The sequence below is a fragment of the Pan paniscus genome, chromosome 17, assembly GCF_029289425.2.
Source record: "Pan paniscus chromosome 17, NHGRI_mPanPan1-v2.0_pri, whole genome shotgun sequence".
In the NCBI taxonomy this organism is placed as follows: domain Eukaryota; kingdom Metazoa; phylum Chordata; class Mammalia; order Primates; family Hominidae; genus Pan; species Pan paniscus.
Window position 1 is genome coordinate 29,621,061 of NC_073266.2, and position 26,678 is coordinate 29,647,738.

General features: G+C 46.0%; 1 protein-coding gene across 11 annotated transcripts in view; it reads right to left on the reverse strand.

Moving 5' to 3' along the window:
- Positions 1-230: 230 nt before the first annotated feature.
- MTCL1 (microtubule crosslinking factor 1) overlaps positions 231-26,678 on the reverse strand; it is a 125,888-nt gene continuing 99,440 nt past the window's right edge. For 6 of the 11 annotated variants that reach the window (XM_034943596.3, XM_008961559.5, XM_034943594.3 and 3 more), the window contains 6 exons: positions 25,947-26,114; positions 19,759-20,013; positions 13,728-14,024; positions 11,490-11,521; positions 6,772-8,305; positions 231-1,399 (listed from right to left, as the gene is read on the reverse strand). In XM_034943596.3, coding sequence (XP_034799487.1) covers positions 1,166-1,399; positions 6,772-8,305; positions 11,490-11,521; positions 13,728-14,024; positions 19,759-20,013; positions 25,947-26,114 — 2,520 coding nt within the window. In that variant the 3' untranslated portion in view covers positions 231-1,165. Of the gene's footprint in view, positions 1,400-4,040; positions 4,098-6,771; positions 8,306-11,489; positions 11,522-13,727; positions 14,025-19,758; positions 20,014-25,946; positions 26,115-26,678 lie in introns of all 11 variants that reach the window. The other 5 variants (XM_024926317.4, XM_024926316.4, XM_063597200.1 and 2 more) reach the window with 2 other exon arrangements.

Below are 26,678 nucleotides of genomic sequence, written 5' to 3' on the forward strand. Positions count from 1 at the left end.
TGGCTTTTCAACAGTAAAGCTGTCTCTCTATCCTAGGACTCCCTTATGGGGAACAGTAAAACTGCAACATGATCACGTACCCAAAGAGTGCATTCCCAGCAAGATATATTAGCAGCTGTTGCCTCTTTACATGATCTCCTCTCTCCCTCATTCCCCTAGCTATGGAAAACTTTCCATCTGAGTCCTTAGGAAAAGATGGAGGGTGTGTGAAATGAGAGACCGAGACATGCTGCCATCTCAGAAGGGCTTTATTTCTACTTCATCACGGTCTCATACAGACTCAGAGGCACCATCACGTGTTTCCATTTGGTATCCTCGTGACTTTTTGTAGTGTTTTCCCTTAAGAAAACTTTGAGTAAACTCTGTACATTGCCAGTTAATCTTTTCACAATAATTTAAAAATGTTGTTGCTGTTGGATCATCGATGCAAGAAGACCAACAATAAAAGTACAGTACAAGGAAATTCACAACATATTACAGTGGAACAGACTGAGTCACATTTAGGTGATGGCGAGGACACAGTAGCGGTATATACATGCACCCGAAGACGTGCAAGCCAAGTAGGATAATATAAGGATCATACAGTGAATTTTCTAAGCCCACTGAGGACTTTGTACCTTTTCAAAATCATCCTGTATCCCCTCCAGCATAGAGAATATCTGTCTTGTCTACTGGCTTCATGGCTTTTTCACTACAAAAAGTTCACTGAATCAGACAGTCTGAAGCATTAAAAAATTCGTAAAAAACAGTAACACTGACAAAATAAAATTAACTTAATCCACTCTAATTCAACATGGAAATAAACTGAATCAAAATGTAACAGTGCAAATTTAACAGAGAGGCAGTCAGGTATTGACAACGAGGGTGTTCAGAATCTCTTAAAATGTACACCTTTTAAAACTTTTATTTTTTAAATCTATTTATACCTTATTTACCTTTTCGTTTAATATACTGTGTGTAAAAAAGATGGAGACAAAAATAGTTTTCTGAGCTATGAAAAAAATTATTACAGGCACATTTACTGTTTCATTCTAGAAACATCTCAGTTTCACAGGTTGAACATTCAGCAGCTGTGTGTTTTTAAAAAACATTCTTTGACCTTGAGAAAACTAGATCTCTCCTTTTGGGCAGAGTTTTGTTCATGGTGATGGTGTGGTTATGCAAATTACAGTGAATTATACTGTGATAATCCATGCAAGCTTGCATCTCGGTGTGGCTGCTCCTCGGGCGGCTCCTCGCCACCATGCTCCTCCAAGGACGTCGGGTCTCCGGGTGACTGAGGCTGTGAGGCAGTGGGGGAATGTGGGGCCCAACGGGACGGAGGGCGACGGTTTGCTGGTCTCTCGGGCCTGGAGAAGCAGGGCTCTAGGGATGGAGCTAGTGCAGAACAAGGTAGTTCCTTCAGAGCCGAGAAAGGGAGACAGGGTTACTCAGACCGGCAGTGTCACCAGTGGATGATTCCCCCAAACACACTTCTCAACAGACTCAAGTGAGATGAAGTATACACCACAGGCAACTCGTGAATATTAACTACTTTCTATGCTCATGCAGAATAACTTAAAATAATAAAGAATTCAACACAAATGATCAGTGACATGAATGGGAAGAGACCAATTATGATTAAACACAGCAATACTGTGAGATGAGTCAGCTTGCAAAGCTCCTTTAGAATTGGGCTGGGGTATACAGAAGGCATGACAGAGTGACTGTGGCAGCGGTCTCCACAGGCCACTTCATCATATTCCTATCTGGTAGATCTGTTCATTTGGCCCTTTTGTATGATCTATTTAGCTACAGTGGACAAGTGAACTGGTCCTACAGGGCCTGGATCTACTGGGAGCCTACAAAGAGACCTCTGATTTCATTCAGCTGTGTTAGCAATGGCAGTCATCTTAAACGAACTCTGCTACTGTTTATTTGAAATTGACTGGGAGTAGATTAAACAAACTCCCACAACATGGCAAAAATGCTGCAGGCAGAAATTTTAATTTGGGTCTGGTTTTCTTTAATGACTGTTCAATTGCAGCAGCATTTTAAAAAGGTAGAATCAGAATGTACTGGTGGTTTTGTGTTTCAGGCATCCTAATGTTCTGAGAACAGGTGATGCAAGACACTCTCAACCATGTGCAAATCACCTAGAATCCTTATTCTCAAGCTACCTTGTTTTTAAAGAATGTTGAGCTCCTTGTCCTTACATGTTACCAAACCAGGACACCCAAATTTGGAATTTGCTGATGCACAGAAATGTAAAAAGCTGTGGCATGAGAAAACTGAGTTGCCCAGCATGGAGCCCGCTGGCTGGAATGACACTCAGACACTGGAAGCCGAGGTGAACTGAATGGAAGGCACAGGAAGGATGACAGAGAACAAGGACCCTCAAAGAAAGGAAGTGAGTTGGAGGATTTAAAAAGATGTGACAAGCAACTGAAAAGACCAGGATGAGGACAGCCCAGCCAGTGGTGCAGGGGAGCAGCAGCGGGGGAAGGACAGACGGCTGCACGGAATGGGCAGTGTCACTCGGGAGAAGATGGAACACGGCAGAGACAGCATGGCCCGAGGACAGCGTGGGAGCCACAGGCTTCCAGAAGAGCAATGGGGCGAGCGGTTTCCCTGCCTCCCTCTGGGGTCAGCAGAAAAGGAACAGTGGCCCTGGAGACTATGCTTCATGCTCCCTGCTGCTTTTGTGGCTGGAACTTCATACGGCCACAGGGAGAAGCTTCTGTTCCCAAAGCATTATGCTAACAGTACCGTGACAACCAGAAATACCTCTCCAGTTAAAACTCCACCAGCGCCACCAGCCACCAAGATGCAGACTAACCCAAGGTGCTCCTGTGTCCTCATCTCACTGCAGCCCACAGTGCTTGACTGGGACACACGGTTTGGGAAATCTGTGTGTTTTGTGTCTGTGCTCCCCTTGTTATAAAAGTAGTGTGTGTGTTGTGTATTGGGTATCTGTTCTGTGTGTGTTGTGTGTTGGTGAAGCTGCTGTCATAGGTTTATCTGACACCACCGTATCCCGTTCCGCCTGGCTGGTGCTGAAGAGCAGGCTTTTTATGAGACCATTCAGTACCCCCTCTTTGCCAGCCTCTGCTTGTGAAGGAAGAATCACTGTGAGTCTGCATTCAAGGGAATGAACCTTTTCCTTAGTAACACACCAGCATGTACAAGCAAATGATGCTGCACTTTCCCGAGAAGCCACTGTGGTCGCTGCATGGCATGGTGTCCTGGGATGCTGCCCCTGTAGCACGTTTCTGGGAATTGACCCTCCCTGTGTTCCCTGTCATCTTTTCATGGGGATACATCCGTTGTATTTGACAACAGATACTACCGGCTTCGAGTTAAGGCCAGTGGATGAGGTGGGTGGATGACTATATCCTTGATCAAAAAGTATATCTTTTTTCATGTGCTTTGACTCAGACTCTGAAAGCAATTCTAAGAGAAGTTCTCAAGATATTTGGAGTGGGGATGATTTTGTTGTTTATTCATTCAACAAATATTTATTGAGCATTTACTCTGTCACCCACGGTGCTCACTTGGAAGGACGAGATATATTTGGGTTCATTCCTTGTGGTATGGTTGTTGAAAAATGAAAAACAAAAGCCTTATCACATTAGGGTCACACCTCATTTCAGCACATGCCAGTGCACGTATAACCAAAATGTTGACCAGTCCTGGGCGGCTGGGCCCAAAGACCCCCTCAGGCAAGACCCCTGTGCCTAGGATGTCCCCTCCTGGCCAGTATCTACTCAATTCTCTGAAAGCATATTGGCTGCAAATGTACAAAAGCGGAGAAATCTCAGCAGAATCTCTATAACCTAAAAACCCTTCTTTGCATTGAGTGGTCAACCCTCTAGCAGAGCAGATGAGTCTCTGGCCTTATCAATCTGTTCCTGGGTTTAGGCGAACCTCCTGGAACTTGGGGTGAGCGAGGGTACCGCCACCGGGCAGAACTCTCTCAGGTGATGAGTGTCAGGTGCCAACTGCGAGTTACACAACACGACCTCTCCAGACAGTTGGGAAACAAGGAAGAAAGCACTTACAGCGTGAGGCAGGCAGGGCTAGAGTCCCCAGGGGGCAGTTAGTAAGACAGTTTGGTTCTGGACAGAACAGACAGAGAAAGAAAAGAAAAGCAAGAAGGTTGGAAAGTGTTTTTTAAACAGGAGAACAATAAAGGTTTAAAGTCAGCAAGCCCGGAGGTAGAGGACCATCCCTCTCACTCAGGGATAGCCACCAGGAGAGACTTGCGGGCTCTCAGATCTAGCACATTCACTCCAAGGCAGGTGTGGGAAAGTGGCCAGGCACTAGACACACAGGCCTGCCCTCTGCCATCTGCCCGGAGAGAAGAAGGAAACTCCATGGAGGAGCCACAGACCTCCCTCTAGTTTCTATGCTTCCGAGTCACCCTTTAGCATTTAACATTTCAAACAGCATTTTGGCAAACAGAGATATGGAAATTGCATGACTGGTATCTAAAACAGAGACTATTATACGGCTGCGTTTGTTTCGGTCACAACAGCCAAGCTACTGCCACTTACTCTAAAAAGTTCCCCTCACATTTTCCACTTAGGGGAGGGAGGAATAGCATTCCATTTTCAGATTCTTTCTCTTCACATCGGAACTCCTCACGGCTTCTCTCTGCACTGCTGAACTAGTGCCATGGTGTCAAGAGAAAAAGAGGCCCGAGTGGCTTATGGGATGACAGTGCAGTGAGAAAGGGAGATTTCTTGTCACCTGCATCACTCCTGGGTGTGGATGCCTGAGTGAACATTCGGGGAAAGATTCCGCAACAGTGCACTGGGTGGGCTTGGAATCAGAAGTAGTCCTGGGGATTTGGGAATGCATACCGAGAACTACTGCATAATTCATGGAGCAATGGGAAGGGGTTGCAATGGCCTGAATATATTACATCAATTCAGAACAATCCCACTGGAATCTAGAACGAGGAAAATTCCAACAGAAATGGAAAAAAGAGCCCGTGGCATTTAGATGCTGCCGATGAGTGCTCCATGCCCGCTCTGAGGCCCTGCAACTGTGCTCCCTTCACATCATCTCTTTTGGTGGCAAACACACCAAGTGAAGAGAAAATCTAAATGAATACTTTACGGAGGACAAAAGGGGTTGGGCGCCACTTTGTACTGATAAAACCGTTTTCATGCCATAATGCTGGGATTCCATCAAGAACCTATTTTTGCTTGCAGGATTCACTATTCGTAATTCAAAGCATTTTTTTGGTTCTTAAAGAATAATTTCTATTTGGTGTGTAATATAAATAGACAATACAGACACAGCCGGTTAATGCTTTGTGACATAGCCCCAATTTCAACTGAGATTCAGAGCCCTAAGAAGGCAGGGCACTCACATATAAACAGACCGTTCCACGGCAGGAGGACTTACCTGAGGACCCCAGAAGGATGGGGTAACAGTAGCCCAAAGAAGACACCATTTGTCACCTGAGAACATTCAACCAGCAGTTTGTCCTCAGAGCATGCAAACAACTTTATCACAAAGACTCAGATCTTGGAACATGTAGGCCATGTAGTATCAATATTTGTATTAGGTGTGAACCATATGGAATTGCCACTTCTGTAAGCCATTGGCAGTTCCACAAGTCTGACCTATTCAGATTTCAAGCCTGCATTCTGAGTTAAACATTCATTGGTGGGCCAGGCTGGGAAGACAGCCATCATTTACCCTCTTGTGGGAAACGTGGGCCAGGTGAAACAGGAAATACACCTTCCTCCTCTCCCTGCCCATGAAGCCAGGGCTGCTCGGGTCCTGGCGAGGAAGCAGCGGGCAGACCAGGAGCAAGCTGCCGTCCTCCTCCTCCTCTGACCCCTGCCATCTGCGGGAGCAGCCTGGCTCGGAGAGTGCTCATGGGGCCAGGTGTTCCCAGTGTGAAGCCTGTTCATCCGGACTCCTGGCAAGTTGGAATCACTCGCTGGACAGACACGTCCTCTCTATGCTGCACGAACCACAAAGTGGCATCACCATAACCATCACCACCAGCATCAACATCAGGCTTTCATTTTGCTCATTGTTGAAGTGGAAATGGGAAGCGTTTTGTAAAGTGGTGTACAAAAACACCACATGTGGATGTGCATCAGAACCCAATTCACAGTGGATTGATTTGTGAGTAATATCAAGGGCAATAATGATAATCATATTGTATTAGGGTAGGATTTTGATTTTGTCTATATGTTTCACTTGGTTTTACTGCTAGGGGGGCTCATGGCCACAAAGAGGGTAAGTGATTTGTGAGCTGCCAGATGGCTGTTTTGTAAGGAAGCCAGCCCAGGAATCGAGATCTTGTGGCTCCTGATGAGAAGTGCTCGTGCTCATGTGGTCCAGACCCTCTCCAGCTCACCTCATGCTGTCACATATGAAGGTCTGCAGTATGCAGCAAGCCTGACACAACTATCCCATAGTTTGTACATGTGCACGAATTCACACAGAAAGAAGGCAAACTGACCCCAAATAAAATGCCCTGATAAATAAGGATCAATCACTTAGACTGGTGACAGAACCCAAATCAAACCATGTACTCTATGATTTCCCAAGGACAATAAAATAACATTTTCTTCAAAAAAGTTGCTCAGGGTTTTTTCTGCCTATTCTATTCTCCCATAAACCTAACACCTCCCCAGCTCCCAACAACCAATCATGGACGATTCCTGAGATCAAATGACAGAGCACAATCCCAAGTCCCAACCTGCCCCACAGCTAAAGGGAAGAGCTGGTAGGGAAGGGTGTGGGGCACTCAGCATTCATTACCTCCATGGGCCCTGGCTCGGCTGTGTCCCCCAGCGAGTGGCTGTCACTGTGGAGACCCGGGGGCCCGTGGGCAGCCTGCCTCCTCTCCTCCTTTAAGGCATGTTCCAGCAGCTTCTTGTTGAGGATCCGTGCCACGTTCTCAGTGAGGGTGTAGCCAGGGGGAGCAGATAAGTCCTGCTTCACTGGCGTGCCCTCTCCCCCTTCCTCCCTGCACATCTCTGACCCCACCCCAGTGGGGCTAGGCGACCTTCCTCGGGAATTGGTGCCTGTTTCCTGGCCTGGGCCCAGCTCTGGTCGGGGCTCTGCTGAGCGAGACCGACTGCCGGCCCGCAGCCCCTTCTGGAAGGGGTCCTGCACCACGGGGCTGTGGTCAATGATGTTGAAGAGGCTGGAGAGGCCATCATTAATGGTGGTGTGCACGGGGCTCTCCCTTGTGGTGGTGGAGCGGGCCCAGGCTGACTCACTGTACCCTTTCTGGGCCGTCCCTGGTGACGTCCTGTTATTTGGCTGGTCGGCTTTGGGGAGGGGCTTCCTCTGCAGCTTGGGAGAACCATACTTGGGGGAGCAGCATGTGCGTTCAAACTTGGCCTGCACCTTCTCGATGGCAGGGGCCACCTGTCTGCTCCTAAGGCTCCGGGAAGGAGACGACACGGGTGTAGCACCGCCCCCAGCCTTTGGAGTGAGACACTTGTGGGGGCTGCTGGTGACACCGCTGCCACGCAGGGCTTCAGTCTGCAAGCCCACACTGATGGTCTGAACAGTCTGGGTCCCCATCGTCCGGGACCCATTGGTCTGGCAGGCCATGTCCTTGACTTGCAGCTCGCCAGGGCCAGAGCAGATGGCATTCCTGACAGAGAAGGCCACCTCCTTCATGTCATCACTCAAGTTCTTGGACATCTCCAGGCTGTGCAGTGGGGAGGCAAACCCCAGGGAGGTACAGAGGGGACTATCAAGGGGGCGCCGTGCCCCCTCCACATAGTCCCGGGAGTGCCTGGGGGAGGTGCAAGGCCACCTGCTAAGCATGGGTTCTGGAGGGCCCCCCTTGGTGTCTCCCAGGCTCCCTCTGGCTCTGCTTGTGGGAAAGGGACCCTCACCACCCGCTGCCGTGATGCTGTCGACCCTGCGCACGGCAGGCGGGCTGTGTAACACGCGCAACCCCGACTGCTCGGTAAGGACGTGGCTCCGCAGCGGCTGCTTCTGGCAGTGCTCTGGGCTGGTCATGGTGTCCGTGGTCATGGTGACACTTGTGGTTAGGTACCAGGAGGAGTCGGGGAAAGGCTCTGTGCTGTCCTCGTGCCCTGCCCGCCCCACCTCGGTCCTGTCGGCCCAAAGGTCCGGCCCCCCACCATTGTGGCCCCTGTTGGGTATGTAGTCCCAGCTCTTGTTGAACTCCTCAATGTACTTGAGGTCGTCTGGAGACAGGGGTGGGGTGACATCCTCCTTGCTGCTGGTGGACGGCAGGCCCTTCTCAGGCAGGAAGGGGGAGATGTCCATTAGACGCTGGAACTCAGACATGGAGGACACAGACACCGCCCTGGGAAAAGCAGAAAAGAGGGTGTCAGTACCTGCCAGGGAGCCTCTGACACACCACAACACCCATGTCCTGCCCTGCATGAGAAGTGTCAGTGAAGGCACTCGCTTCCACCCACACCAGGAGAACACTGTCAGCTGCTCATGTGCTGCACTCACAGACTTACCCTGCGGGCATTTATTGGACTCTGTGTGGCTCTGGAATTGTTCCTGAAGCCTTGCATTGGTCAGAATTTAATACAACCAACTCTGGCTCACACCCGTAATCCCAACACTTTGGGAGGCCAAGACAGGAGAATCACTTGAGGCCTCAGTGCCTCAGTGAGAATTCTCAGGAGACTCACTCGGACCACAACTGAAGGGTGAAGACGGTGAGCCACGGCGATGGCCAGGTTTTGGCAAGCTGCCACCTGATGGACGCAGATTTGGTGTGGATTCTTCCATGTGTTAGCACTTTCAATTTGCCATGAGTTCGCTGAATGCCTCTCACAAGCCTGGCAGGTGCTGCAGGGGTGCCAGCAATGCTTCCAGGCTAAGACAGAAAGTGGCCGGAGTGCTCGGGCACGACTACCACCAGGGCAAAGAAGTGGTGGTCAGGAACGGGGCTGGGGCTGGCTGTGCCTGCTGGCTCAGCCAACAGAACCTCTTTGGCCTGGAATCCCTCCAGCTGGGGTGGGATGGGGAGATGAGGTGTCTGTAGACTCACTGTCCAGATTCTTATAGGACATACTGATATTCCTTTCACCCCACAAAGCACAGGCTTAAACCTAGGGATCTAGACTAGTGCAGGCCCTGTGGAAGGGGTCCCAGATTGAGTGTATGGACCACTCCTCCACAGGACCTATTGATGATGAGGCCAGAATTGGGGTCTGCTCTGAGCAAGTCCCTGTACCGTGTGCACTGGTACACAGAACCAGCAAAGCTCTGGGCAGCTTTGCTGACAGCTGGCTTCACCTTGGGGGCAAGGCACCCGTCCATGTGGTCAGCACCACGGGGTAAAACAGCAGGCTAAAAGTGACATCGTTAGGCATTCCATCTTGTTATCTTTTTGTTGTTAGAAATAATCTACAAACTGTCCAGTGGTGCTTTGAATAACTACAAGCTGGCTATATCCAGTGCCGGAAAGGAAGGGCAATGGTAGGGATGGGTTGATTTGTCCCAAGGTCATGAGCTTTCCAGCAAGTATGAATTTCCTTCTTCTCAATTCAAGGAGTTGCTGAATTAATGATGAGTTTCAGAACACTGTTCGCGGGGGACTGTAAGTGCCGAACACATGCCAACACCCTGGTCCTTCCCACATTTCTGTGGACATAGCTCATCTAACTCCCACTTTTGCCCACAGAGGAACTGTCTCAGAGTTCAGTCAGTGGCACCTACCTGGGTGGGAACTCAGTGCCTCTGGGGCATGGATGGATATGGTGGAACAGAGATGATAAAGACAGAGAAAGCAGAGGCATTAACCTCAGCAGTGGTCAAAGCAAACAAAACCATGATGAGAAAACCCGGGATACATCTGGAGCATGTGTAGGCGCTTGCAGGTGGATCGAAGAGAGTATGGTGGAAACATACTGGGCAGTCGGAATCAGAGGACATGGGGATGGTGGGGAGGGCGCATCCAGTTTCCACTTTGGATATTTTGAGACTATCTATCTATCTATCTATCTATCTATCTTTTTTTTTTTTTGAGACGGAGTCTCACTCTGTCACCCAGGATGTAGTGCAGTGGCGCAATCTCAGTTCACTGCAACCTCCGCCTCCCGGGTTCAGGCAATCTTCTTGCCTCAGCCAGTATTTACATTTTATAACAAGCATGTGTTACTTCTGAAAGCATAAAGGTTGATGGCTTGAGTGGTGAAGTACAGTTGCTCCAAAGCCTAACCGGAAACACTGATGTGGCTGCTGCTGTGAATGGGGAAGGTGGGAGGGTGTAATGACTAAACTCTGTATTCTGTTTGTTTTGTGCCATGTGCTGCTTTCATTATGTGTATTAACATACATAAGCTGCAAAAAAAAAAGATAATCAAAATACGTCCTGTATACAGATGAGGAAACTGAGGCAGAAAGCAGTTGAGTAACCTACCCAGGGAGGCAGAAGCGATTTAAACCCAGGCAGTTTGGGCTGGGCACAGTGGCTCACGCCTGTAATCCCAGCACTTCGGGAGGCTGAGGCGGGTGGATCACCTGAGGTCAGGAATTCGAGACCAGCCTGGCCAACATGGCGAAACTCTGTTTCTATTAAAAGACAAAAATTAGCCGGGTATGGTGGGGTTTGCCTGTAATCCCAGCTACTTGGGAGGCTGATGCAGAATTGCTTGAACCCAGGGGGCAGAGGTTGCAGTGAGCCAAGATTGTGCCACTGTACTCCAGCCTGGGAGACAGAGCGAGACTCCATTTCAAAAATCAACCAACCAACCAACCAACCAACCCAGGCAGTTTGGCTCTAGAGCCTGAGCTCTCAAGTACTGTCCTGTACCACCCAAGAAAGACCAGAGAAGACAGCGTGAAGGACAGAAGTGTGCCACAGGCATGGCTAGGTGCTGCAGAGATCTGGCAGAGAGCAAATGGGAAGAGGACAGTCATGCACAGACTCGAAGTTCAGAGGAAAATCAAGGATGAGGCGATCTGGAAATGCTGAATTGCCTGGGAAGAAATTTCATGTAGTAGAAACGGTATGTATTCATTTGGAGAATGATGAAAAAGTAAAACTGGAGGAAATTAAACTGGGGAGGAAAAAACTGGTGTGTAACTAACAACCACATCAACCACTATATATCTTCTTCAAGGACTACTGCCAGAAAATACTTTAATAAATTCTCTTAGTGGAGCTTTTAAATACAGTGTATAAAGCATCTCACAGCATACAAAAGAGAGTTTCCCCAGACTTTAAATGAGAAAAGAGAGGTTTCCATGGACCTTTCAAAAACCACTCAACACAAGCATTCCTTTGTATACATAACACAACAACAACTGGAAAGTCCTTACCATAAAACTCATACACATGTGACACAGCATGTCTAACTTCTTTGTTAATAATAAAAAATACCATGTTTATGAAATGAATAATAAAGCAGCCACTGGCATAATTTTAAGTCATTTTGAAGAGAGTGGTAAAATAGACTGCACTGACAAAACAAAATTTTAAGACCTTTTTATTCTAGTAATCTATTATTTTCATCAATCTTACTTACCTTTGAAGATTTCCTTTGTGATTTTCTTCTTCCTATAAAGAAGAAATAACTTCATCTGAATCGGTTAATTTTGGTTGTCTAGAAGCCCTGAATGTACTTAAGTGATTTGTTTGCTCTGCACCCCCAGGAAAACACCATTTAAAATGTGCACTGAGGCCAAGCTCTGGTTAGGAGTGCTACTGCCCTGAGGCCTTTGAAGTACAATCATCAAAGCGAGTCCACAGCATGATGAGGGGCTGGAGCTTCTGTAGTCCAGGGAGAAGCCCACATGAGTGAGAACAACTGGCTATAAACTTTGTCATGGAGGAGGTGGCTCTTCTGTGCTTCCTCAAAGGACCTCACCGACTACATGAATTTCAAAGCGGGATTTGTAACAACCTAAGTGTGAGAGTGAGACTGAGAGAGAGAGAGAGAGTGTGCATGTGTTATGTTAGAGAGAAAGATGGAAGGTGATAGAGTAACGTTAGTGGTCCCAATCTTGCTGTAGAAGTTGGCATGACATCCTTAGACTCGGGCACTTGGTTGGTTTTAAACATTCCCATTTAGAATCAGAGGCAAAGTACAGTGCCTTTCCCTTTAAGAAGAATGATAGCTGTGTTTGTAGAGAACAGCATAAACACAAGGTTGTCTACTGAGAAAACACTCTTGTGCTGATGTGGTTTTGAAGCAGTAAGCCTCTGACTAACAGTAATGGAAGCATATTTTTCAAGACAGTAAATAGCAAGGGGTACCCTTCCCCTTAATGAGCATGCCCCTTGTCTCTGCCATGCAGGGTCCAGTGGGCTGGAACCCACGCACAGGCTCCTGACCCCACCCCACGTTACCTCTACTATGTAATTGGACTGTATAAGATTGCCAATAGATCAGACAGGGTGGGACTGTGGCAATGTCCTATCAACCTGATACACATTGCTGAGGATAAGGCATTTGACCTTACTGATGTGAGTGAAATATAATTTCTGCATATTTCAATAACACTATTTGATATGAACTCTTCTAAGTCTTAAGTGTTTAGGAGACCAAATGATAGGTGCAGCAACGGTTGAACTGCTTCACAGGTAATGAGTCCTAGAATCAACTTTTTTTTTTGGATGGAGTCTTGCTCTGTTGCCCAGGCTGGAGTGCAGTGGCGCGATCTTGGCTCACTACAAGCTCTGCCTCCTGGGTTCACGCCATTCTCCTGCCTCAGTCTCCCAAGTAGCTGGGACTACAGGCACCCGCCACCACGCCTGGCTAATTTTTTTGTATTTTTAGTAGAGACAGGGTTTCACCGTGTTAGCCAGGATGGTCTCGATCTCCTGACCTCGTGATCCGCCCACCTCGGCCTCCCAAAGTGCTGGGATTACAGGCATGAGCCACCACATCCGGCCCTAGAACAACTTTTAAAACAAGGTTTTAAAAATATTAAAACCAGAAAAACATAACTAACGCTGTGCCATGGAAATGTCTACAGCTTAGCTCACCCATTTGGTGGTCTAATTTATGTAAGGTTTCTAAGTGTTGGATTTTTTCCCCTTTGCCCAGAATATTTTTGGTTATTAGTTTTCTAGACTCAGAAGACTGTACTATTATTTCAAGAAAAGTTGAGGCTGGGTGTGGTAGCTCATACCTGTAATCCCGGCACTTTGGGAAGCCAAGGCAGACAGATCACTTGAGCCCAGGAGTTCGAGACCAGCTTGGGCAACATAGGGAGACCCTGTCTCTACTTAAAAAATAAAATAAAATAAATTAGCCAGGCATGGTAGCATGTGCCTGTGGTCCCAGCTACTCAGGAGGCTGAGGGGGAAGGATCAATTGAGCCTAGGAGGTCACGGCTGTGGTGAGCCGTTATCAGACACTACACTCCACCCTGGGCAAGAGAGTGAGACCTCCATCTCCAAAAAAATCAAAAGAAAAAAGAAAAAGTTGAGCATATACACTTCCCAGAATTATTTACTTCCTCTTGTGTGTTTTATGGGACACACTTATTTGTGAGACCTTCCTTTTGTATAGGACTCTAGTCCAGTATTTCTAAACCTGAAACAAGGGGGCAAAGTTAAACTGACAGCAGAGCATGCTAATTTAGGGTGAAGCAAAACCCTTGGTGTTGTGAAGATTTCATTTTTACTCAATTCGGAGGTTGCTGTATGCAAAAGTGCTAGAGCCTGCCAGGAGAGGAATCTGGCAGATGCCTCTTAGGTTTCATGACGGCTCCCTCATTCCACAGTGGTTAACTAGGATGGACAAAACCTGGCTGACCTCAGGGAGGCGGTTCCTGAACTCCCTCTCGGGCCTGTGGGCTGGTGGCTCTTCTGGCTCGTCATCCAGGGACAAGGCATCCAGGTAGAGATTCTCACTGGCCGAGCACCTGTCCGACTCCTTCAGCTTGGACAGCGGCCGGTCTTCAAACGGGATGGAGTCAGCATCTGCACAAGGCCACATGGCCACAGGACGGGGCATGCGGAGGCTTCCCTGGTGGGGAAAGGGGCGAACGTTGCCGTCTTTTTGATCACAGAGGAAACTGCCACCTCTCCGGGGACTGTTCTCTTTCTGCAACTTGAGAATTTTAAAAATGAAAATAATTAGCCTCACTTTTCTGTCTGATGGTCTCCCTAAGAACATCGTTTCTCCACAATTTGCAATTACACATAGGTCAGTTTGAAAAATATTGTGAGAAGCAAATGTTCTTAAAGTTCTGATCTTAATTTCAAAATGTAACACAACATTACAGATGCTTTACAAAACCCACAATTTTATCTGGCCCAGAAAATCTGCATTAACCACACACGAGTATGGTGAACTGTTTCTGATACCAATATATGTGTTATTGTACATAACTCTGAGTGTTGTGCTTATGGGAAATTTTACATTTATTACTATTTTTAATCTAATACTGTTAAAGAACATGTTTAAAACTCTCTTTGGAACTTCCTTCAGAAGTGAAGACATACTCAGTGGAATACTATCAGTGATAGCAAACTTCTGAGTGTGAATCTGATTTTCCTAACTAGCCCCAGGGCATGTGGAACAGGTCCTATCAGTAATTCAAGTGAGCAAACTTGAGTTTGTAACCATTTGGTGTTAAACATAACTTACACTTTATTTGAGAGGATAAAAACTTAGCTATAAGGCAAGTAAAGATCTGGTATGACTGAGTGAAGAAAAAAAAAAAGCCACATTACGTTAGAGTCATACTTTTTTCCCTGACTTGGTTGAACTCAAGAAGCGGTAGTGGGCAAGCACAGGGCCACCTGGAGTTAGAAGCCACCTGAGTTGGAACCCTTAACGTGTGGCTTGCTGGTTCGCAGGCAGGTGCAAGTTCCCGACTCTCCTGAGCTCAGTTTCCTTATCTGTAAGATGGGTTGTGCACGTGGGCTCACCGGAGTCATGCCGTCTAGTGGGAGCCCAGCCCACATAAGGGCATTATGCCTTTCTGGGCTGTTTTATGGCACTAGATGGAGATTTCGTGGAGGTGGCTCAGGAAGGGAGCCCATATGAAATCATAAGGAACTGCTGAGGCAGGCAGGCAAATGGCTTGCAGGGCGCACGGCCTCCCTCCCCAGAGGAGCCCTCACCAGCTTCCACTCCATTCTTCTGATCCCTCCTCATTGCTTCCCTTTCTAAAACAGCCACAGAAAGCACAACTGAGACCTGAAGCTATTTCCGCCTATGAATCTTTAATGGTGCCTTTATTGGATGACAAGCTCACACTACTGGATTGACTGCTCTTTTGAATAAGTAAAGTATCTGAACGATGAAAGTGACATTTGGATTTGACCTGAAGGAGTGGCCAAATAATGATTTGAAGTCCTCAAGCGCTGAGACCCTTCCAGGAAATTCTAAAACCTCCTTGAATGCAGATCAATTCATTTTTTTTAAGCATCACTACAAACTGCATCTCTGTGTCCTAATTGGAGCATTCATCCACAAGTTGGACGTAAATATGGTTTCTGTATAGTCAGGAAGAAAGCCATATGAGACAGTAAAGACAAAAGGACGTTTGCTCATTGTTAGTGATTTCTAAGGTGGCAGAACAGAGATTTATCTTTACCTTTGAGAAAGATGGAGTCTGATTCAGCCAAAGCTGACACGTTAGCATCTGAGGCAGTTCACAGTCAAATTAGGGACCCAGCAAAACCTAAAAACTCTACGTTTTAGCTTTGCCCCTCTGCTCTCTCCTCCTCCTCCTCCCTGATGATGACACAGTTCTTTGCAGTTGTCTTAAAGATGCTAACTGCTTTCTTTAAAAAAAAAAAAAAAAAAAAAAAAAAAAGGGAAGGCTTTTTATATGTTCATTTAATGCATGTCGGCACAATTTAGTTTCAACACATGATCATCTCTAAGCTATTTTGGGCAAGAAATTAAAATGCAAGAATCCCATCTGAAGCTGCAAATGTGCACTGAGGGTGTGAGTGAAGGGGGAAAAGAATGACTAAAGAGGAGAGCTATGAACAAGCACCTTCTAACTCAGTAAAGTAGGATTTCAAAAATAAACCCAGGCAGCCAGGAGCAACTTGTACTCAAGCTGCTAAGTGTTAGGTTTCCTAAAAATGAACTGGAGTGGTTGTGGTGGAGATATCTGCTGCTAAGATGCCTCTGGGGTGTTGTAATAGAACGAGTCCTCAGAGAGGGAGGGTTTCCTATAGGAGTCATTTCAGCCAGCATCAGCACCTACTTGCAATCTTGCAGTAAAACAACTTCTAATGCAAGTCGAACATTTTAAAGATTTGTATTTTAATACAGGAAACAATAAACCCTCGAGAGTGTCACCTTCCCCAGACAGGTAGAAAGAAAAAAGGCCACTTTGTAAACAGGTTTTAAAAGAATGGAGTTTTTAAAAGAATGGCAGCTGATTTAAGAAAGTTACTGGAAGGAGAATGAATGGATGACCCTTTTTGCTTGACAAGTACAGCAAATATAATAGCAAGTTTTACATCATCTGCATGTTAACTGGGAACTCAACAATTCTAAGGAGAAATGTAGTGTGACTCCATAAAAGTCTCCTACCCCCACCCCGCAATCAAACTTGGATTGAGACAAGAGACACTGATAAGAGAGATAAAATGTGTTATATGACCTTAGCCACATTCCCACAGTCATACATCACATAACATGCCTCATGTGGTGCAGAAATTATGTAGGAATTTAATGACACCGGACAAGTATGAAGCATGTGTTCTGAAAGTGGAAAATGGATTTAGTGTTACTGCTTTCACCATCTGTATTAGGTTATCACAGTCAAGGTTATATTATATGGCTTACCAAGTAGTCAAATGTTGAGAGTATACATTGTGAAGAATGTTCAGTTACATCTCTCATTTATCTACGGAGTATGTAGCTAAAAGTTAAATGAACAAGCAACCCAATAACTGAAAAATGAACAAAATCTATATACACTCATACACACTTGAACCAACATCCTCTTTTCAGGAAGTCTGGTGAATGCCTATAATTGCTTTACCTCATTTCAGGATGGGGCACTGAGATTTAAGAAGTCTTCTTTAAAAATGTTTAATATTTTGGGGAAAAGGCCAGATTTATTTCTGAAAGCCACCACTGCATGTCTGAAGCATCAGTTCACTTGTAACCAATCCTCTTCTAAAAACAGCAATGACATCATTGTACAAAGACTGTGGGATCCATCACACAGATTTCAGGAACAGATGCATGCCCGAAACTCACGTGTTTCAGATCTATGATGCTCAAAGATGTCCACCTTGAGGACTGGGTTCTGAGGCTGTCAGTTTGGCCGAACTGTTTCCATACTGATAACCTGGAATTGGAGGTCAGCTCCTGACCACTACTACCTTTCCAAAATATAGTCTCAAAATGAGGCTGTGGTTCATCTTTAAGTCACTGACTTTTCTTTTTTTTTTTTTAATGTTAATGTTTTTTTAAAAATTATTATTATACTTTAAGTTTTAGGGTACATGTGCACAATGTGCAGGTTAGTTGCATATGTATACATGTGCCATGCTGGTGTGCTGCACCCATGAACTCGTCATTTAGCATTAGGTATAACTCCTAATGCTATCCCCCCTCTCCCCTGACCCCACAACAGTCCCCAGAGTGTGATGTTCCCCTTCCTGTGTCCATGTGTTCTCATTGTTCAATTCCCACCTATGAGTGAGAACATGCAGTGTTTGGTTTTTTGTCCTTGCGATTGTTTACTGAGAATGATGATTTCCAATTTCATCCATGTCCCTACAAAGGACATGAACTCATCCTTTTTTATGGCTGCATAGTATTCCATGGTGTATATGTGCCACATTTTCTTAATCCAGTCTATAATTGTTGGACATTCGGGTTGGTTCCAAGTCTCTGCTATTGTGAATAGTGCCGCAATAAACATACGTGTGCATGTGTCTTTATAGCAGCATGATTTATAGTCCTTTGGGTATATACCCAGTAATGGGATGGCTGGGTCAAATGGTATTTCTAGTTCTAGATCCCTGAGGAATCGCCACACTGACTTCCACAATGGTTGAACTAGTTTACAGTCCCACCAACAGTGTAAAAGTGTTCCTATTTCTCCACATCCTCTCCAGCACCTGTTGTTTCCTGTAAGTCACTGACTTTTCGAAAGTTGAGTATCACCACATGTATCTAATTTTTCCTTTACTAGAAAATTCTTCATTCCAAAAAGTAAAAATAAAAACCTAAAAGACTTGCTTCATTTATATCCAAGGTGTGACTTTCCAAAGAAATGAAGCCTGTGACAAGTCCAACAAGCCACCATGGCTAACAGGCGAAGGGCACCCTAAAGGGGTTATGGCAGGGATCATGATGGCCTCACTGGGGTACAGGAGGGACGTAAAAAGTGAGTGGCCCTAGAGCACGGGCCAAGAATGAAGCTCCCTGGTGACAAGTTGCCTGGAGTTACTGTGACACCGGTCAACTAAGTTGGATATAATAAATTAGTGGCCATTTTCAAAGAATATATGCCACTTCTATCCCTAAAATTTCCACTTAACCATAGAGCACAGACATACAGGAGATTTAATACAGGAGACTCTTCACAAGTGCTGCATGTCCAAGCCAGAAAGGAAATGGCCAGCATTCCTCTTGATAGGATTTGGGGAATATCAAAGATTAGTAAGGTGACTCATTTGTGTAAGTGGTCAAACCTACGAAGAGTTTCAGCTTTCTATCTGCAGTGTACTTTCCTTCTTTTGTTTTTTGGAGACGGGGTCTCGGTCTGTCGCCCAGGCTGGAATGCAGTGGGGATCATAGCTCACCTGCGGTGTATTTTATTCTTCTTAGTGGTTTCCAAGCCAAAGGCTCTTGGTCTTTTTTACCATTTAGTTCATTCTGCCTCCCGCCCTATCCAACATATGCATACACTCACCTTTGTCATTGTACCTGCGTAACACAGGCACCACGTCTATGGATAATAGAGCACATTTGTCAAAAGGCTCTATGGGTATTTAAAATAGAGTAATGAGGTTATTTTTCCTGAGCTCAATTTCTTACTGATTAATACATTTCCTTGAGACCTCATAAATTTATAAGTGTGTGACTGGCTGAAATAACAAAATGTATCCTATGTAAAAATCCAGCCAGGGAAGAATTCCAAATCTTCATCAATTTAATTTGTGTATCCCTCAGGAACTACTGCAACTATGCAAACTGTTCTAAGTCTGATGCAATGCAGAGAATGGTTATATTGGCAGAAAAATGACTACCCCCCTCCTCCCCAAATTCATCTGAGTTTCTGAATTGTTTGTTTAGCTGAAGATGCTGAGCTACCAGCTACCTCTCTTGACTATGGTCCATCTAATCACAGCTCAGCAATATCCACAGCAGGAACACTCCCCAGCAAACAGCCTGACTTTCAACTGAATTCAGCAATTTCTTTTCTAATGACAACAATTCCATTCAAGTTGGAGCAGTCACTGTGACCACATCTTTAGTGGCAAACTTAAAAGTTATAGTTTGTTTTCAATTGAATAAGACCTGAAATAACCTCCTCTTTCCAGTTTAGTCTTTAAATTCCTTTAAAAAGTTATCCCCCCACTCCCACAACCCCCACCCACCCTGCTCTGCCACTACCACATGTACACATAGGAGAGTTACCTATGAACTTTGCAATGAAAAGATCTGTGTCATGGAGAGGCATGAGCCTAGGTCTCCAACACAAGCAATTCTAGAATTTCTCTCTCTTCCTTTGGAAGCCCATGCATCCTGATGCTGCAAGGACCATGAAGCAGCCTAGTGCTTTTGCTTTCTGGGTCCACTGAGTAGTCTACACTCTGTGCCTATGCTCCAGGGCCCCGGGGTGCCTCCTTACCTGCTCTATCCTCCACAAGAGTTCCTTCTTCTGCCGCTCCCACTCCTGCCGATCTCTGTCCAGGCGGTCGAGAAGTTCCACCTTCTCCCGGTTCCAGTTCTTCTCGCTGTGATGGATCTGCCAGCGCAGGTCCATGACCAGGCTGTGACTGTCGGCCAGGAGCTTCTGGTGCACCTCTCTCTCCTTCTTCAAGGCCCCCTTGCTCTCAGCGGAGGAGCCTAGTTCTCCCAACTTGTTCTCAGTCTTCTCTTCCAGCTGTCAAGGAGAAGAGACTTAGGAATTCCCTCTCTGACAAATCTTGCATTCAAGGATGAAGTCTCAGCACATTTACATGTGATCCCCGGAAACATGTTTAAACCAAGATTTGACCAATCCCACAGTATAAACAAATTTTATTTTTAAAGTCCTAATTAAGAGCATTTGACACAGTCACAAAGAATGTTAAGCGGTGAGTAAACTGAGCTTCCCATGGCCAGCTTCCCTGCTCCACTTTCCTAGTCTAAGTCACCACTATCTCTTGCCTGTACTTCTGTGTAACTGCTTGTGGGCAGGTACCATGTCTGTCCCTATATCCTTAGCTCCTATATGGAACCTAGGGATGGGACAGTGACAGAACCTAATAGTTTTCAATAAATATTTGTCAAATACCCAGGAGGTTAAATATCAAAACCAAACAAGATTCTACATCTTATGTACTCAAACCTGTGAAAACCAAAGAGAAGACCTTAAAGACAGGGAAAAATGACCCATGTCATAGAGGCACAAAGACGAGAATTCCAGGAGACTTCTCATCAGCAACTCTGCAAGTCAGAAGATGATGGAGTGGCATCTAAAGTGTTCAAGAAAAAAGATCTCAACCTAGACACAATTCTGTACGCAGAAAAAGTATCTTTCAAAAAAGAAGGAAAACACTTTTCAACAAATGAAAACTGAAAAAAACAAAAAAACAAAAAAAACCATTGCCAACAGACCTGTACTTCAGGAAATGAAAAAGGAAGTTCTTTAGGCAGAAGGAATATACCAACAGGCACTTTGATCTATACAGAAAATAAACACTGGAAATGACATCTATGTAAATATAAAACTCATTATTTCTGTTTTGTTTTTAATATTTGATTATCTAAAGCAAAAATTGTTACAATGTGTTGTGTGTTTACAGAATATGTAGAGGTAAACTATGACAGCAATAGCACAGAGGATGGGAAGGAACTGGGAATACACTGTTGCAATTTCCTCAGGCAGCATGAAAAGTATCCTAATAGGATTTCAAGGTAGACTCTGATTAATTAAATACGTATATTATAAACCCTAGGGCAAACACTAAAACTGCACAACAGCTTGCTGTTCAGTGTCTTGTTTTTATCCTCATAAGCAATCTCTTATATTTCATTAAGTGCACAATTTTAACAAATTGTATACTTTTCAAAGGAAGGCCTTTCACATAGATTGCCTCATTTGGTGTCTACTGCAATCCTGTAAATACGTATAGGTATCCTTATTCCCAGTTTATTTGTGAAGAAATGGCAGCTCAGTGCTTTAGGGACTTGCCTAAGGGACATGGTAAGTCAGTAACCATTATTCATATGTAGAGTTCAATTAACTTTCTTAAAATGAGTTACTTCAAGACCCACTAAATTAATTCATAGCTGATTATCCATGTCTGAACAGATTCTTTTAACTTTTTTGAGACCATATATATATATATGTATATATATATATAAAGATTAATGACTTAAACCACCCAGTATTATTATATTTAGAAAGATGTCTGTATCAGTGCTATAGTTTGGATGTTTGTCCCCCAAACTTCACGTTGAAATCTGATCCCCAGTGTCGGAGATGGGGCCTAGTGGGAGGTGACTGGGTCATGGGGGTGGACTGTTCATGAACAGATTCATGCCCTGCGGCGGGGAGTGAGTAACTTCTCCCTTTATTATTTCTTTAAGAGCTGGTTGTTTAAAAGAGCCTGGCACCTCCGCCCACCTGTACTTCCTTTCTTGCCATGTGATCTGCACACATCGGCTCCCCTTTGCCTTTTGCTGAGTGGAAGCAGCCTGGCCCTCTCCAGCAGCAGATGCTGGCACCATGCTTCTTGTGCAGCTTGCAGAACTGTAAGCTAAATAAACCCTGTTGTTAAATAAATCACCCAGCCTCAGATATTCCTTTATAGCAACAGTAAACGGACTAAGACAGGCTGCTGAGTGGTGTGCTCAGTTAAACTGGAAGTTTTTGCCCACAAGGGACTCACTGGGAGAGAGCTAACATCGAATCTCGCCTCTGTAATAAAGGCAAATGCTTCATTAAGCGGGGAGGGCACACTGTTTTGTCCCTGAATCTTAGTGGAACTCAGGCCTTCTTGGAGAGAAAGCAGGGAAAGGCTTGAGGAAGCAGATGACAGCCACGGGCACAGGTCAGTGGTGACGCTTCTTGATCAATTATTTATAAAATGTAAATCTGGGGAAAAAAAAACTTTTTCTAAGTAGAAAGAATGCAGAAACAAAAGAGGGGAGAAACCTCCAGTGTTAGTTAACCAGAAGACTACCAGAAAAGCACCAAGCACCACAAAATCCCAGTTTAAAAGAGCTGCTGGAAGTCCACGTAACCCAGAACGAAAGACAGGCTGCTGAGCCCCTCGCACGTACGTCTGTTCACCTGTAGATGCTTCCAGCCACCAAAAGGTCCTCCCTTTAGAATCTCCTCATGCAGCGTACCCCTTCCTGGGCCCCACATCACTTCTGCTCACCTGCTTTGTGAAGATAGTGAAGGGACATTCCTTCTGCCCACAAGCTCCTCTGTGTCCACACCTCTCAGGTCTCTCATGGTCAGGGTCACCCCTCCCCTCAACGCTTAGAGCCCAATCCCCCTGCCTACTGAGGAACCTCGTGTCATCAGTGACCAACACTGTCAGGTCTCACCGGACAGGCGTCCCCATGACCCCGCGGCTCCTGTTACTGCACTGTCTGTGCTCCTTCTTTCCCCTTCACCGCCAAACTCAACCTCTGTCCCTCGGCACAGCGCACAGTCCTTCAGCCCCGCACACCTGACGGCAACTGTTCTTGTCAAGTTTTCCAGTGCCCTCCTCACTGCCAAGTTCAACAGAACTTTTTATCCTTCATCTGTCCTGTCCTCTTCAAAGCATCCGATATCGCTGAACTCCACCTGGAACGCCACAGCGTCTCTCCCTTTGGCTTCTGGGACAGCACTTGCTTTGGATTTTCATAAATTTCTCTGGCTGCTCCTTTCCAATCTCTTCTCCCTCCACTAATTTCTGGAAAATGAATATTTTGGTTCCTTCTATGAGTTCATTTCATTCTGTACACAGTCCTGCAGCGTCCTCCATGGCCCTGCCTCCCACCTCCTCATTCACACCCAGGTATATACATCTTCAGCCCAGCCCTTTTCAAGTCCCAGTGCCTGTGATGACACACACCTCAAATCCAACCTGTCCCCTTCCCATCCCAACTGGTTGTCTCTCTGTGTTCCTGTCTCAGTGAGGGCCCATCGCCCAGGCACCCGTACTAGAAACCTGACAGCCGTGTGAGGTGCCTGTTGCTCCACGGCGTCTCATGAACCGGCCACCAGGCCCGGCCACTGTCTCCTTGCTCCGTTTTTTTCAGGTGTGTGCCCTCCACTCCTTCTCCACTGCTGCTGCTTTACTTCAGAGTCACCCCTCTCACCTCCAATCTCTGCAACCCAAGGCTCTTCAACGTTTTTACCGTGGACCCAGCTGGCAGCCTGGTGAAGCCAAGTCTCCTCCTCAATGTTAATTCTGGGATATCCACAACAATTGTAATGGGAAATGGAGAGATGTGTGATTACTTTTTATTCTTTCATTCCATACTTCCTTTCAAAAAGATCCGTGATTTCTGTTGGGCTTGTTGCCTATGTTTATAACCGGAGGACACGCTAAATTTTAGTGGAAAGTTAGTGACCATAAAGATGCATCTCTTTCCTATTCTAGTTTGGCAATTCCCTGATTTCAGTCTACAGACCATTAACCCCAGGTTAATCCATTCGATTCTAATGGCTCCTAATCCATTCTCTATCTTGAAGCCAGAATAATCTTTTGAAAAAGGGAATCTAAACTTTCATGATAAAATCAGGATTAAAGTATCAATTCCTTAAAATTATTCTTTCCCCTCATACCTAAGCTTCTCAAATGAGCCATGCTCCTTTCTTCACGATACTTTTTTTTTTTTTTGCCTGAAACTTCCTTTCTCTCCTTTTCCACATTCCAGTTCTTGTCCATCCTTTGAGATTTTTCTCAGCAGGACTTTCACTTTCACAGCCTTCCCTGAATTCTCAAGCCAAGGCATGTGCCTTGCACGTTCCTGTTCCCTGACAGCCTACGTGCAAAAGCCTGGTGGGCACTTTCCACGCTGTTATAAAGGACAGCACTTGTCTAGGTCCCCCACTGCACTGAGAACCCCTTCAAGGAACATCTGATTTGTTGCTGGATGTTCAACATTTAGAGCAAGGTCTGACTTAGGAGTCTGCTGAAGGAATCGTGGACTTGGGAAGTGTCATCAACGTGGGCTCCACTGAAAGAAGGTAACTTGTAGCAGAATTAAACTGTTTTGCATTTAAGCAGAAGAGGGTAAATATGGGATTATTACAAATGAGCTTAGCATCATCCCATATTCATTGCTTCCTGGGTTGCAAATGTTTAAGAAACTTCCTAAATGATTTGGGCAGAAGATAAACTCTCTACCTATTACCACCTGGCTTCTGAATTTGAAGTTCTAGCTTTATTTTTTGGTATTTAGGGACACTCTCCCTGAGGGTTTATTTGTAGCAAACCTGTGGGTGGATACTACGTTCCTATAAAACAAAGATGAAATGTTTTGAAACTGGCTTGCATCGAAGATTACACCTCCCTTCCTTAGCTATAGTTCGGGCTTTGGAAACACTTAACTCCCCCATAAACATATTTTTTTTTAATAGGGTTAAAGACAGCTCATCAGAGACTGTCCTTAGTCATTTCTCCTCCGCTGCTGATGCTGCAGGCCGGGGACTAAGATAAACAGAGCATCTAGGTCAAATCCCCCGCGGGCAGCAGGCAGGAGCCACAATCAGGCCAGCTGCTCTCTCACTTGATGCCCAGGCCTGCAAGGCTGTGTCCCTGCCCCACCCAGGGCTATCAGCTCAGCATCACTGCTTGCTGTGGCCAGGTGGAAATGCAGGGGAACTTGTGGGTACCAGGAGAGCTGGAGTTTTTTTGGGTTTTTTTTTTTTTTTTTTTTGACACATCAAGCCTTTTTCATCTTTTATCAAGACCATGTGACAGGGGTCTCCTTTCCAGGCAATTCTTTTCCTTTCATGACCAGGCCAATCCCTATAAAATTTTACTTACTTTATGGTTTGCCTCAAAATAGAGTCTAGGAAATAGATTACCAAGGATACACAGACCTTCCCTCCCTCCTCATGATCAAGGGGCTGGAAGAAACCTCGAGAGACGCTCTCAGCAGCAGATACCATGTAGGAAGTCACATGACATTCAATGGTTTCCAAGGAAGAAACACTTAGGAAAGGATGTTTCTTGTTATGTCTGATCTTAACTCCTATGGCTGTGGTGTAAGACTTCAGAGGGGGCTTCCCTCTGTGGTGTGAGGTGGAGGCAGGAAACCCGGGCTCTCTTCCTGCCCTAGCACTACATGGCTCTGTGATCTGAGCTGAGCTGTTTCTTCTGGGCCTCAGTTTCCTTTGATATAAATAAGGAGACTGAAATGTATTAGAATTCTTGGGCATGCAGTGGGAGGTCTCCAAGTTCTTTTGATATTTTGAAAAATCTCAATGAAAGCATGCATTTACCTTTTTCAAAGACAACTAAACCACAGTCTGCTTTTGCTTTGCTCCTGTCTAGAGTTATGTCAGCTCAGTGTGATGACAGCTTCAGCTTGGCCGTCCTCTGATGCAGCGAAATACAAGCTTGTTTAATGCAGAATGGGAGAATACATGCTGCTCTGAAAATGCTGCTTGGTGGAGGCCGTACTGCATACTTGGGAGCGGGGACATCAGGGAAAATGGGGACTCTGCACTTTAAGAAGAGACACAAGCAGCCACTCCTCTCTTTTTTTCCTGGACAAGAAGCCCATGGTTCTGAATCTCTCTGTGCCCACTCCCCCGCCACATATCCTGGACAGCAGAGACACACAGTCAGGATCGAGGGAGACCTGGGAGGGTGGTACCTGTTCCAGACGGCACTTGAGCACGGCCCACTCCACGTCCCAGGCCGCCTTGTCGCTGGCATATTGCTGCTGCAGCCGTAGTCGGGCACGCTCGTCCTCCCGCAGCTCTGCACGGAAGTCCTCCAGCAAGGCCTTGAAGGCGCTGAACAGCTGCTGGTTTTCCACCACCTGCGGGAACACTGAGTCAGGCTCCACCACCTCCTTTAAGCGTATTTTTTAGGTCAGAAGAGGAGAGGATCTGGCCATCAAGGTAGTGTGGGGGCTGTTTCCCAGGTGCTGTTGGCAGTGGGTGCAGGGTGGGTGGGGAGTCTGCAGTTAGCCGGGGAGCAAAGAAAGGGTCCCTGTTGCTGGCCATCGGTCTCCTGTGCCTGAGACTGAGGGCCTGTTTGATCAGGAGGAGGGTAGAAGGAAGGCTGCCCTGGTGACCTGGCAGCTGTGTTCAGACGCCGGAACCTGGGCTGGCACTGTGGGAACCTGCCACAGAGGTGCTGTGGGCCCTGAGGAGCAGGAGCAAGGAAACTGCAGGAGGCCACAGGGAACCCCAAAGCCAGGGCTGCCAGTCACTGTGTGATTTCAGATGTCCAGAACACTGAGTTGGGCTGACAAGACTGTCATGAGGGTGCAGATATGACAAGACCTACACACTCACCTACATATATGCTGCCATTCTAGTGCCAGATGTTGTACTAGAGGAGAATTAATAAAGACCGAGGACTCCTATGCACATAGGGT